This window comes from Cyclopterus lumpus, chromosome 18 (genome assembly GCF_009769545.1).
Source record: "Cyclopterus lumpus isolate fCycLum1 chromosome 18, fCycLum1.pri, whole genome shotgun sequence".
NCBI lineage: Eukaryota > Metazoa > Chordata > Actinopteri > Perciformes > Cyclopteridae > Cyclopterus > Cyclopterus lumpus.
In genome coordinates, this window is record NC_046983.1 from 8,130,988 (window position 1) to 8,145,502 (window position 14,515).

The window sequence follows — 14,515 nt, forward strand, 5'->3', positions numbered from 1 at the left end:
TGCCACGTGGTGCGAAAAACACTTGGGGTCATAAAAAAGAGGCCTGAATCAAGATTGTTATTTAGTTTTGATTAATCGTACAACCCTAGATTTATTGTGATATTTAAAATAATATTCCTCTTTCATGTTGCACACTGTACAGTGTTATGTCTCCCTAATGCAGCTTGAAAAGAGAGCTGAGTATATCAGTATAGTATCAAGTGTGGATGCTTGGAGGGAACTGTTTAAAATATGTTTATATCAGATATCTGATCGAAGATTTTTTCAAGTGATTTAAATAATTTTGTTCCTCATATATATCTCTAAATATGTCAGCCTGCAAATTTGGCTGTGTAGCTGGCAGTGAGCATGTGATCAAGTTTCCTAAATAGGATGTCGTGTCACTTTTAGTTGGCCAATCAAACAGGCTTGTGAGTGAAAAGTGTCGAAGGGATCAAGATTTTTTTCTCATTCAGCACGAGAATTTGAACACGATGACATCTCCAACGTGTATCTTCTATCTGACATGTTTGTTCTGGGGGGAAATGGGTGAGTTGTGGTATTTGTGACTGCAGCTTGAATCTTTTAAAGTGTGTGGCCGCTCCTCATGACATTACTTCTGAAGTGTTGATTCATGTTACCATGAAGTGTATGTGCTTCGTCTCTCCTATCATTTCAGTTCAGGCGATCGATCAGAATTTCTCCTCATCTGTTCATCAAGTAAATAGATTTCTATCAGGTCAAACTGGGGGAAACTTGACGTTGCTATGTTTCCATGACGACGTTGTAGCAGTAACATTTTACTGGTATAAACAGACTCTGGGAGAGAAACCGAGGCACATGTCTACCTCCTACAAGTACGGCGCAAAAAGAACTTTTCATGCTGAATTCAAGAATCCACGCTTCACATTGGATGTTGGAACAATTAAAAATCACTTGAGGATAACAGATCTGCAAATTTCTGACTCAGCGACTTACTACTGCGCAAGTAGCTCTTCATACAAGTTTGATTTCATGGAGGGCATTGTTGTCAGTGTAAAGGGTTCAGGTTTGAACGTCCCAGTTCTGGTCCATCAGTCAGCATCTGAGACCATCCAGCCAGGAGGCTCTGTGACTCTGAACTGTACAGTTCACACTGGGACCTGTGATGGGCAACACAGTGTGTACTGGTTCAAAGACTCTGAAGAGTCTCATCCAGGACTCATTTACACCCACGGAGGAAGGAACGATCAATGTGAGAGGAAACCCAGCACACAAACACACACCTGTTCCTACAACCTGCCGATGACTCTGTCTGATGCTGGGACCTACTACTGTGCTGTTGCCTCGTGTGGACGCGTGCTGTTTGGAGACGGGACCAAGCTGGACTTTGAGGGTGAGTGACTTTTCTTTGCCACGGTTGTTGCATCTCATTGGTGCTTGAAAGCGTCATGTTTCTGCTGTCTGGTTCTCTCCAGATGAGCTGCACTCTGTTCTCTGGGTGACTCTCTTAAGTGGAGCTTTGACGTTCACCACCATCCTGAGTGTCTTACTGGCTCTCTCAGTGTGCATGATGAACAAGGGGAACAGCTGCCAGAGCACAGGTAACTCTCTCTGTTTGTATCTGGCAACTTGCTTTCACTTAATTTGGCTTTTGAATAAAATACTTTTTCTGTTTTGCAACCAGAGTTTAACGCAAGATGTCCAGCTCCCTCCACAGCAAATGCAATGGTGAATAAAAAAACTGTTAAATCATCTGCATTGTTTTCTGGATAACAATGATCTAATAATGATCAACTGATGTATGATCTCTCACCAGGGTCACCAACCAAAAGAAATCCTGTATCATGCGGCTTTAAGTGTCCACCTGCAGAACGGATCAAGAAGACAGAAGGATCAGACCTGGAGTGAATGTGTGTACTACAGCGTGAAGCAGTAGAACTGGACGCACTACATTTGTACTTTTGAGCTAAAAGGGGTTTTCTTTTTTAAAGTGTAATGGAGATGTATATCTCAGTTGGAAATAAGCAGATTGTATATCTTCTTTTGCAGTCAATATTACATGTTTCTATGCTTCGCTCGTGTGCATATTTAGGATACTCATTTGTTGTCACTCAAGTCACTCAAACGCTTCTAGCTTCAAGATCAGCTTGTACCTTTTGTGTTCATCCTCGTTGTTGTTTCCTATAACCAACTCACATGAGGGTTTTTGTTTGTGAAATTCATGTCATCAATTGAAGAAAATAAACATAATGAAACTGTTGAGCACTTTGAGCTTGAAACTATTTGTGTGCGCATGTTCAACTCAGGATATGTTTAACAGAGAATGTGGTTGACGCCACAGACACAAGTGGTGAAACTCGATGTTCAAGCACAGGAAGGTGTTTTCTTTCTTAATTACCTAAAAGCATGATGCTCTAGTTCATGAACTTAAGTTAAGAAATTGGGACTAATACAGCGAAGAGGAAATTCTCTTTTCAGCAAAGCAGCATAAAACATAATCATGCAAACCCAAAGACGTCATAGAGCTGTTGGCCAGTTACCTGTAAAAGACCTTTTTAAACGCTGGAGTCAACAGCAGCTGAAAGAGGACTTATCATCAAAAAGTCTCTTGTTCAGTGCCTGTGCCAAAACATTTGGGTATCTGGAGTATAAAAGAAGACATCCAATCATTTCTTTGTGGACCTTCTAGATCAGAAAACATGTGATTCAACAGGACATTCAGATTTGACTCCACTTCCGCATGCAGGTTCAGTAGAACATATCTGAAGTATCTCAACCCACTGAGAACTCCCTTAGCAAAGGTGCTGCATATTTTCCTCATGAGCCAATCAGAGCAGACTGGGCTTTTCAGGAACAGGACTTAAAGGTACAGTGTGTGGCATTTTGTTTCTACAGTAGCCCAGAAAAGACAAACTAAACACTGGCTCTAGGGAGAGGCTTTCACAATTGTACATTACCTGAAGGCCACCGTAGTTTACCGAAAAACTTGTGAAACTGCTGTAAAATGAACAGCAAAGTTCAAAACCGTGTTAACGCCAGCCCCGAGACTTCCGTTGCTCCTAATGTATTGTTTATATGTGAAGGCATTACCAAAGGTTTGGCAATCGGAGGTTCACCCCACCACAGCCTTCAAAAGGGAAGAGAGAGGTGTATTACTGCAATCTGAGACCATTAAAACAACCGGATGCAACCAAAAACCACATATTGGTCCTTTAAAGAGACACATGCTAAAACAGGTATATTCAGATGGCCGGTAAGGGAAAAATTAAGTTTGTGTGGAAAATTAAAGAATGTTAACATGTTCTAGTAACAACCCGATTACAAGAATGAGTCTGAAAATGAACATGATACTATCCCTTTAAGTAACCATTCATTTGTCCAACAGTATGTCAAGTTATTCGTTTTTGTAGCTTTAATCAATAAACTGATCAAATATGGTTATTAGCAGTTATTTTCTAGAGATTGTAAAGGTTCTCTAAATATGTTATGTCTATAAATGCTTTTCCATTAAAAATAATAATCATCCATCCATCCATCCATTATCACCCGCTTATCCGGGGTCGGGTCGCGGTGGCAGCAGGTTCAGCAGGCCGACCCAGGCTTCCCTCTCACCCGCAGCACTTTCCAGCTCATTCTGGGGGATCCCGAGGCGTTCCAAGGCCAGCCGGGAGATATAATCCCTCCAGCGTGTCCTCGGTCTGGGAGGCGTCCAGGAGGCATCCTAACTAGATGCCCGAACCACCTCAGCTGACTCCTTTCGACACGAAGGAGCAGCGACTCGACTCCAAGCTCCCCCCTGATGTCCGAGCTCCTTACCCTATCTCTAAGGCTGAGCCCGGCCACCCTACGGAGGAAGCTCATTTCGGCCGCTTGTATCCGAGATCTCGTTCTTTCGGTCACGACCCAGAGTTCGTGACCATAGGTGAGGGTTGGAACGTAGACCGACCAGTAAATGGAGAGCTTTGCCTTCCGGCTCAGCTCCCTCTTCACCAAGACGGACCGGTACAGCGCCTGTTTTACTGCTGCAGCCGCACCGATCCGCCTGTCGATCTCCCGCTCCACCTTACCCTCACTCGTGAACAAGACCCCGAGATACTTGAACTCCTTCGCTTGGGGTAGGCAGTTTGCCCCCACCTGGAGGGAGCAATCCGCCGGTTTCCGGCAGAGCACCATGGCCTCAGATTTGGAGGTGCTAACTCTCATCCCTGCCGCTTCGCACTCGGCTGCAAAACGCCCCAGTGAATGCTGGAGGTCACGGTCCGAGGAGGCAAACAGGACCACATCATCCGCAAACAGCAGAGAGGCGATCCCGAGACTCCCGAACCGGATCCTCTCCGCCCCCTGGCTGCGCCTAGATATCCTGTCCATGAAGGTCACGAACAGGACCGGTGATAAAGGGCAGCCCTGGCGGAGGCCAACACCCACCGGGAACGTGTCTGACTTACTACCGAGGAGACGAACACAGCTCCTACTGCAGGCATACAGAGACCGGATGGCCCGTGCCAACGGGTCCGGCACCCCATACTCCCGCAGCACCCCCCACAAAAACCCCCGAGGGACCCGGTCGAAAGCCTTCTCCAGGTCTACAAAGCACATGTAAACTGGTTGGGCAAACTCCCAGGACCCCTCCAGTAATCTTGCGAGGGTAAAGAGCTGGTCCACTGTTCCACGACCGGGACGGAATCCGCACTGTTCGTCTTGAATCTGAGGTTCGACAAGCAGTCGGAGCCTCCTCTCCAGCACCCTGGCATAAGCTTTTCCCGGGAGGCTGAGCAGTGTGATACCACGATAGTTCGAGCACACTCTCCGGTCCCCCTTCTTGAAGATGGGAACCACCACCCCGGTCTGCCAGTCCATGGGCACTGTTCCCGACCCCCATGCGACACTGAAAAGGCGTGTCAACCAAGACAGCCCAACAATGTCCAGCGCTTTCAGCATCTCAGGGCGGATCTCATCCACCCCTGGCGCCTTGCCGCCAAGGAGCTTTTTAACTACCTTAGCGACCTCTGCCAGGGATATGGGTGAATCCACCCCAAAGTCTTCCGGCGCTGCCCCCTCTCCGGGGGACATGTTGGCCGGGTTTAGGAGTTCCTCAAAGTGCTCTTTCCACCGCCCGACGATGTCCCCAGTCCGGGTCAGCAGTTCCCCCCCCCCTGCTGGGAACAGCCTGGGGTAGACCCTGCTTTCCCTTCCTGAGCCGTCGGATGGTTTGCCAGAACTTCCTTGAGGCCAACCGAAAGTCCTTCTCCATGGCCTCCCCGAACTCCTCCCATGCCCGAGTTTTAGCCTCCGCGACCATCGTCGCTGCAGCCCTTTTGGCCCGCCGGTACCCGTCAGCTGCTTCAGGAGACCCCTGGGCCAGCCAGGCCCGAAAGGCCTCCTTCTTCAGTTTGACGGCTACCCTCACCCCCGGTGTCCACCACCGGGTTCTAGGGTTGCCGCCACGACAGGCACCGATGACCTTCCGGCCACAGCCCCGAGCAGCCGCGTCCACAATAGAGGCTTTGAACAAGGTCCACTCGGATTCCATGTCCCCAGCCTCCCTCGGGATTTGTGAGAAGTTCTTCCGGAGGTGGGAGTTGAAGACCTCCCGGACAGGATCCTCTGCCAGACATTCCCAGTTCACCCTCACTACACGTTTGGGCTTGCCAGGTCTCTCTAGCCGAGTCCCCCGCCATCTGATCCAACTCACCACCAGGTGGTGATCAGTTGACAGCTCTGCTCCTCTCTTCACCCGAGTGTCCAAGACATACGGCCGCAGATCAGATGATACGATTACAAAGTCGATCATTGATCTCCGGCCTAAGGTGTTCTGGTACCAGGTACACTTATGAGCCACCTTATGTTCGAACATGGTGTTCGTTATGGACAAACTGTGGCTAGCACAGAAGTCCAACAACAAAACACCATTCGGGTTCAGATCGGGCAAGCCGTTCCTCCCAATCACGCCCCGCCAGGTTTCTCTGTCATTGCCCACGTGAGCGTTGAAGTCTCCCAGGAGAACTATGGAGTCGGCAGGCGGCGCCCTTTCCAGGACCCCTCCCATTGACTCCAAGAAGGCCGGATACTCTGAAATGCTGTTCGGTGCATAAGCACAAACAACAGTCAGAGCCTTACTCCCCGCAACCCGTAGGCGCAGGGAGGCGACCCTCTCGTTCCCCGGGGAAAACTCCAATACAGCGGCGCTCAGCCGGGGGCTCGTGAGTATCCCCACTCCCGCCCGGCGCCTCTCACCCTGGGCAACTCCAGAAAAGGACAAAGTCCAACCCTTCTCCAGGAGCTTGGTTCCAGAGCCCATGCTGTGCGTGGAGGTGAGCCCAACTATATCTAGCTGGTACCGCTCCACCTCCTGCACCAGCTCCGGCTCTTTCCCCGCTAGTGAGGTGACGTTCCACGTCCCTAGAGCTAGTCTATGCTGCCGCGATCGGCCCGCCCAGGTCTCCCGCCTGGCCCGCCGCCCGGTCTACATAGCACCCGACCCCGATAATTCTCCCTGCGGGTGGTGGGTCCACAGGGTGACTGCTGCTCCATGTTGTTCTTTCGGGCTGAGCCCGACCGGGCCCCATGGGCGAAAGCCCGGCCACCAGACGCTCGCCGACGAGCTCCCCTCCTGGGTCTGGCTCCGGGAGGGTGCCCCGGTTTCCCTTGTCCGGGCAAGGTGGCTACAATCCGTGGGCTGCTTATCATCAGGGTTTGTTGAACCGCTCTTAGTCTGGGCTCTCCCCCGAGACCTGTTTGCCTTGGGAGACCCTACCAGGGGCTGACGCCCCGGACAACATAGCTCCCAGGATCACTGAGCCACTCAAACTCCTCCACCACATTAAGGTGGCGATTCATAGGAAGAGAATAATCAAATAATTATTATTATTTTTTTTAATCCAGTCCCAAAGAGCAGAGTGCACATGCAGGGTTTTTTGTCTGAAGAGTATGTGTCCCCTCTCGCCATCTCTGGGATTCCTCCTCCACATTTGTCTTGTTCTTATAAGGCTTTATTGCCACGACATTTCACGCTGCTGTCCAGATATATTGACATGCGTGTCCTGCCCCTCCTCTTCCTGTCCACAGTTTGGCACGTGGAGCGAAACACATTTAGTTTAGGTAACCCAATTTGTTTTCTGGCTTCAGAAACGGTTTGAGAATCAATTGTGTTGCATGTTACTTTGTTTCCCGTTTTAAGAGGAGATGTTTTTATTTTGAAGGCCGCTCGTCGAGTTAAAAAGGAATGTAAAAGGTTTTTAAAGCCAATAGATACAGTAAAAGGTATTTACACCCCTCGTAGAGGCACAAGGTTAGTTCATGTTGTAATAACTATAATTGTTGTATTAACTCTCTTGTCTGGGTGTATCTCTGAAGTGGAGCTTTGACGTTCACCACCATCCTGAGTATCTTACTGGCTCTCTTCACCGCAATTTTCTGTCAAAGCTCCCTGCTGCTGCCGCCTGCTCTCGTCTACTTTCCAGGCGAGGTTCATCAGTTCGTTCGAGATGAACTGCGCTTTGCCTGGAAAGTAGACGAGAGCAGGCGGCAGCAGCAGGAGACATTGTTGACAAAAAACTGCGGTGGAGTAAGAAAATACATAATTGTCGTTTTGTTCCTTCGTACACGGTCTTACGATGGTTTGGAAATTAGTAGCCAATTTAGCCAAAGACCACTAAAATATCCAAGAACAGTGGAGTGCTTATAAGGTCAAAAGCTAATACCAATAATGAAGCTAACAATACTACTGATAGGAATTCTTAGAAGAAGAACAAGAAAAAGAAGAGGATTATTTAGTTACTATTATAACTAGTATTTCTTCAGTAGGGCATACTGTCAGGATCTGTAGTGTTGTCGTGTTTCCTGTTTTATTTTGAAGTCCTTGTCTCTCGTGTCCTCTGTTTCTCTGCACTTCCTGTCCCTGTGATTGTCTGCCCTGTCCCTGATAGTTTCCTCCTGTGTCCAATCACCTGCACCAGCCCTCTGTATTTAAGTCCTGTTCATGTCATTCCCCTTTGTCGGTTCGTCTTGTCTAGATCGTGGAAGATCTTGTGTGTGAGACTGTTTTTGAATCCTGTTGAGCAATAAAGTTGCTTTTCCCACGTTGACGGCGTTTGGGTCCAGTGTTTCGAGCTGCACACATAACACATACAGCATATTGCAGTGGTCGCGCCCCACATCGGAGGAAGAAAAATGTGCGTGCCCCAACAAAATGGTCCATGCTGAATTTTTATTGAAATAACAACTTTTTGTGACTCCTCCATCTGTGCTTTTTCAAATAATAGAATAAAGAAAATTGCAATCACTTTCAGGTAAACCAGATTGCTCCATCAGACAAAAAAAAATACAAATGACTTTGTTAGTACAATACAAATAAAGGAAAAAATAAATAATATTTGGCAAATAGATTATTGTGGCTGCAATTTACATGTTTGGCACTGAATATATTTTCAAGATAATAACAAAGTGCAACCTGTGAAAAACAAAATTAGTGCAGATATGTGTGAGCCATCAAATTGTATCAGTATTAGGTTAAATTCACTCAGATTCTTAAAGGAATCAATATTCCCTTGATCGAGTCGCATGTCCCACATCTCCAGCTTCCTGAGGAAGGTGCTGCTCTCTGCCTTGAAGATGAAGATTTAATTCATTCAGCTTTCCAAACATGTCACTGAGATAGGCCAATTTCATTAGAAATTATTCATCAGCAAATTAATAATTATAATTGAATTAATAAATTTGACTCCAAAAAGTATATGCATGTGGAACGTCACAAAGATAAAATAGATGACGAACTGAGTCCACCTCCTCTTTGCAGAATAATATGTGTATGGATAATATGTGTACAATTTCAATTATATTGTACTGTCCTGTATGACATCTGGCATGCATGTGACGGATTTCTTCTCTGAGCTCAAAGACTCGCGACAACACAGCTGAAACAGCTGAAGGCTCCGCTCCCATCACCTCACAGAGTGCGGAAAACAGCTTTCAGGGGTCTTGTTTTTCTGAAAGACTTGTGTTTGATTGGCCGCCCTCATGTGACACTATGGCACAGTGTCACATGAGGGCGGCCAATCAAACAGTCTTGTCTCTGAAGAGTGAAGAAAGTAAGAATCTCTTCATTCAACACAAGAATTGAAACACGATGACATCTCCAAGGATTTCCTCCTTTGTGACGTGGTTGTTCTTGTGTAAAATGAGTGAGTTGTGTTTTTGTGTTTCAATCTTTTCTTTAGCAACTTTTCGTAGAAATGCTTATCTTTTTATACATATATATAATGTATTCATTAAGCTGAATTAATCAATTGTGTATTTGCTTTGTCTCTTATTTATCTTCAGCTCATGCAACTGATCTGAAGTTGTCCTCAACTGTGCGTCACGAGAGAGGTTTTGTATCAGCTAATGTTGGAGACAACATTACTTTGCCATGTTATACCATTGATGATCCAGCATGGCTTTACTGGTACAAGCAAATACTGGGACAGAAACCAACGCTGATCTCCAGCGTTTATGTGTATGAAACAAAAGCCACTTTTTATCAAGAATTCAAGAACAATCCCCGCTTCACACTGGATACTGGAAATGGTCAAAATCACTTGACAGTTTTTGATGTGGACATTTCAGACTCAGCTACTTACTACTGCGCCGGTAGCACTTTATTGGTGTTGACTTTTGCCGAAGGCATTGTTGTCAGTGTAAAGGGTTCAGGTTTGAGCGTCCCAGTTCTGGTCCATCAGTCAGCATCTGAGACCATCCAGCCAGGAGGCTCTGTGACTCTGAACTGTACAGTTCACACTGGGACCTGTGATGGGCAACACAGTGTGTACTGGTTCAAAGACTCTGAAGAGTCTCATCCAGGACTCATTTACACCCACGGAGGAAGGAACGATCAATGTGAGAGGAAACCCAGCACACAAACACACACCTGTTTCTACAACCTGCCGATGACTCTGTCTGATGCTGGGACCTACTACTGTGCTGTTGCCTCGTGTGGACGCGTGCTGTTTGGAGACGGGACCAAGCTGGACTTTGAGGGTGAGTCATTTTTTAGTAGTAGAGTAGGTTTTGGTATTTATTGGTATTCACATAGTCAGTATAATACTTCCAATGTATCAAATATATATATCTATATATATCTATATATATATATAGATATATATACAGTATATACATACAAATACATACCAAATACCCTGGGGGTTTGAGGCTAAGAGACGATGGGAAACCAAAAGCAACATGGGCTTCATGTGACCAACACGGAGGAGAACCACTGGTTGTTTTTAGTTTGAGTTTTTTTTAAACTTAATTTGATAATGTTTTTCTTTTCTTTTCTTTTTTACATTTTTTTTTTATGGCAAACTGATCCCGTTTTTTTTTATACACGGATATATATATATATATATATATATATATATATATATATACTCATATATAACACATATATGTACACACATATATATATATATATACATATACATACACATATATTTATATACACACATATATATATGCACATATATATACACACATATACACACTAATACATATATATATCTATGAATATAGATATATATACACACACATATATATATATATATATACATACACATACATATACATATATATATATATATATATATATATATATATATTGTCTTATTGTAAGGAATCAACTGGGGAAGATTTATGTGTATATCTATTAGTTAACTATTTAACCTTTTCACTTAAGCTGAAGCCCTGCATGTCTCCTGGTTCTCTCCAGATGAGCTGCACTCTGTTCTCTGGGTGACTCTCTTAAGTGGAGCTTTGACGTTCACCACCATCCTGAGTGTCTTACTGGTTTTCTTACTGTGCATGATGAACAAGAGAAACCGCTGCAAATGCACAGGTACTGTAACAACTATTCTTTGAGTATACTTACTTTACAGTGTTATAATGCGGGGCACTTTTTTCTATTTTTCAGAGTCTCATGAAAGATGTCCAACTCCCTTCACAACAAATGCCGAGGTATTCATTGTGCAGATTAACTACTGCATTAGCATTCAAACAATCTGACTCAGCAATGTTTCTGTCCACAGTTTTTATGTCTCTCAAGTACAATATTGTGGCTCATGCTTTGTCGCCAGGGTGAACAAAATGAAGAAAACATCCATTACGCGGTTGTAAAGGGAAACAAGGTCAACAGATCTAGAAGACAAAGGAACAACGCCGAGACTGAATGTATATACTCGAGTATAAAGCAATAGAAGTGTACATGCTTCTAAGTGTTTCCATCAAGCCCATGAGACACTGAGGTCATCTTATCATGAGGTCTTTCCTGCTCCTTTGGAAAGAGATGCGTTGATTAAAACTGTTACTTTAGGGCTTTGGTTTGGCGTTGTCTGTGTTGAAAAGGTTTAAAAGGTTCCGTTCTTCATGAGAAAAAATGAGTCGCTAAATAAATGTACAACATATATGCTTCATGTTCATACTTGTATGTAAGAGCGAAGTGAATGCTCACTGTTTCAGGAGGCTGTTGTTCAAGTGTGGTGTAATAACTTGCATTAATTTTGTACAGTGGTAATAAATGCAGATGATGAATAAGCAAAACCTTCTGCGTGTGAGCCTTATTATATATACAATTTTTATAATAAACAAAACCTTCTGGCATGTCATGAGGTGATGTCATCTACTGTATGTTTTGAGATGAAATGAGTTACATCAATAGACATCAATAAGAGCTGGACGTAGTCACTGACCCAGAGGTTTGAGCTAGCATTTGGTTGTCACCATCTTGTTTTATTAGGCAATCAAAATGTTACAATGTACTGTCATCTAACTGAAAACAGACTTTGAAAAGGTTAAAGTTGTAAGACAAAAACATAGACAACGCAGTGGTAGCAACCTGTCAATCACAAGGTAGCCATGCCCTAAATGCTTTATGGTTTATTTTGCTTTAAATTAGACCATTGTTTACTAAATGAACATCACGTTGTATTGAAGAAGACTCAAAACTAGAGATTGAGACCATAAACTCCTGTTTACAATGTGTACTCAAGTAATAATCAAGTGAGAAGTAGGCCCATTTTCTTATAGACTTCTATACAATCAGGCTTTTTTTGCAACCAGAGGAGTCGCCCCCTGGTGGCCATTAGAATAATGCAAGTTCAAGGTACTTCCGCATTGGCTCCACTTTTCAGAACCGAAGGTTTCCACTTGGGTGCAACCCTCAACACTCATGTGTGTGTCATCCTCCACACACCTAAACTCTGGCAACAGCTGTCAGGAGCTCCTCACAGGACGCTGATTGGACCGGTCAATGGCTAGCCGGACACAAACGTATTACTTGAGGCCTGACATGATGGATTTTCGCGTGATATTTGATCCCACGATTCTCGTACTTTGTTGCTGTGCATTTTAAAGAATGCCGACACTAACGAAAAACGAATAAAGTGCGTTTGGCTCATCTGTCATATTTCAATCGAAAGATGCTAAAACAACATTTGTCACTGTTTTACTGACAATTTGTAGAAAAGAATCGTTAATAGAAAAAAATAACCTGCAGGTCATTGTTTACAGCCTTATTAGCAAACTTGAGACGACAGAATATATTTTAATCTTATGAGAAGATGCTGTATTGGGTGGTGAAAGATATCATTAATATACCAAAACTATTTGCATGGTTAGATACGTCTTTCTGTGTGCGCGTTCCAGAAAATGGGGTGATAGAGCCTTCTCCATATCTGCCCCCTCCCTCTGGAACTCTCTCCCCAAACTCATCCGAGACTGCACTGATCTTTCCTCATTCAAATCGCAAATCAAAACCCACCTGTTCAGAACTGCTTTTAATGTGTGATTGTTTGTTTTTGTTTTTGTTTTCTTATCAGGGTCCGAGCGACTCAAAGTCCCTATTTATTTGTTTTACCTGTATTTTAGCTATTCTTATTTATTTATTTTTAGCTTTTAGGATGTTTTAATTATGTGAAGTGTCTTTGAGTATTATGAAAAGCGCTATATAAATTAAATGCATTATTATTATTATTATTATTATTAAAATACGGTTTGTTTCTTCAGAGGCTACTGATGGATCTTCCCAAGACAACCAGGTAAGAGTTCGTCTCAGCACCCACAGCGTCATTCTTCAGCTGGATATAATTCTTCTTTCTCACAGATGGGTGATGCACCTATTTATGGAGCCTCCCCCCACTCGAGCTACAGTGAAACACAGTGGAGAGTGTGTAGTTTATTCTGACATCAGACACTGTCAAAGGAACCGAGATGTTTCATCTTGAGAATGCAGACAAACCAGGGAGAGTGAAGACTGATGGAGCAGGAACTGATGCCATCAAATGCATATCTTCTACTGAATGGCGCATACACAAGTTTAAAACATGCATCTCTGTATATGTATATGAACAAGTCAGCTTTACCCTTCCTCGGGACTACATTAAAAGGCCATGGACGATCGTACATACTATCTAAAATGGAAATAATAACGTGCTTGTATTCCTTAAACATGCCATATTGTTTATTCTCCACTATTTATTTTCTATTTCTTTAGGGTGAAGACATACAAAAAAAAGGAAATAAACTGCGACATACAGCATTGGATGCAGACATAAGCAGAACATGCATTAAAAAAATCCCCTCTGGTCTATTAATAACTTCTTCTAACCATAAATGTAAGCGGGGGGGGGCAACTTTTAAACTAGCCCGCTCTCTTCTCCGCATTCTCTTGTTCTGACTGCTGTGGTTAAATATGGCGTGGTCTGCTGTGAACAGGTTTCCGCTGCTGGAAAGTCCTATCTTGAGACCGCCCAAGTCAGAAACCAAGTACAATGAGAAGTCATTTAAAATGCATATATAGGAAATGCAATCCCACTGTACAAACTGTGTATCAGCTTAGGTTCAGGTGCCTATTATGTATGTATGTATGTATGTACAACTCAAATATTGTAGTGGTTTCAGATTGTGTTGCATGAGCTATAAACTGTCATCTATCATTGAGTCAGCGACCTTTCTATACATTGGAAGAGTCTTCGCTCTAGTAGCTCTGTGTCACTCCACCACTCTGACTTTCAGTGGATCACAGGCGCCTCTCTTTGTAATCACACTATATGTTTATAAGCAGAGAAAATTGTAATGGAGCAAAATAATGTGTCAAAAATTATTATATTTTCTGTGATAGAAAAATAAAGATCCTGAGCTGCTGCTCATCTAAAACTAGGCTCCCATACGGATTTAAATACAGCAACATCTCTGCTACAGTAGATGTGCAGGGTAATCAGCGTATGGGATTTAAGGTCACTTTGTCTAAGATCTCACTGTGGTAAACACTTTATGTATCAGGGAAAGCCACAGGAAGACTGGTCTTCAGCTTTCTGCAATGAAACCACAAGGAAACAAAAGCTTACTTATAGAACAAGGCTCTCATTCTCTTCTTTGCCGACGACACTGACCAATTTTCTCAAAATCATTTCGCTCGTTCGCCCGTACGACGTCATCAACATCCGGCTCGCAGAAAAGGTGCCTTGAGCAGCCTCACACTTGCAAGGAATTTGAATCCCCCTCTTAAAATGATGAAGTCTGGACAGTA

At 43.9% G+C, this 14,515-nt stretch overlaps 2 protein-coding genes across 2 annotated transcripts; both read left to right on the forward strand.

Annotated features, from left to right (window-relative positions):
• Positions 1–469: 469 nt before the first annotated feature.
• Positions 470–2,179, forward strand: LOC117747722. The gene is made up of 5 exons (XM_034557147.1): positions 470–528; positions 659–1,354; positions 1,437–1,562; positions 1,646–1,689; positions 1,778–2,179. The coding sequence occupies exons 1-5, from the start codon at positions 474–476 to the stop codon at positions 1,895–1,897; spliced, it is 1,041 nt and encodes a 346-aa protein (XP_034413038.1). The 5' UTR covers positions 470–473; the 3' UTR covers positions 1,898–2,179.
• A 6,851-nt stretch (positions 2,180–9,030) lies between these two features.
• LOC117747764 lies at positions 9,031–11,465 on the forward strand. Its single transcript, XM_034557208.1, has 5 exons — positions 9,031–9,140; positions 9,280–9,975; positions 10,703–10,828; positions 10,904–10,947; positions 11,067–11,465. Exons 1-5 carry the CDS (start codon positions 9,086–9,088, stop codon positions 11,184–11,186), a joined length of 1,041 nt encoding a protein of 346 aa, XP_034413099.1. The 5' UTR covers positions 9,031–9,085; the 3' UTR covers positions 11,187–11,465.
• The last annotated feature ends 3,050 nt before the right edge of the window (positions 11,466–14,515 follow it).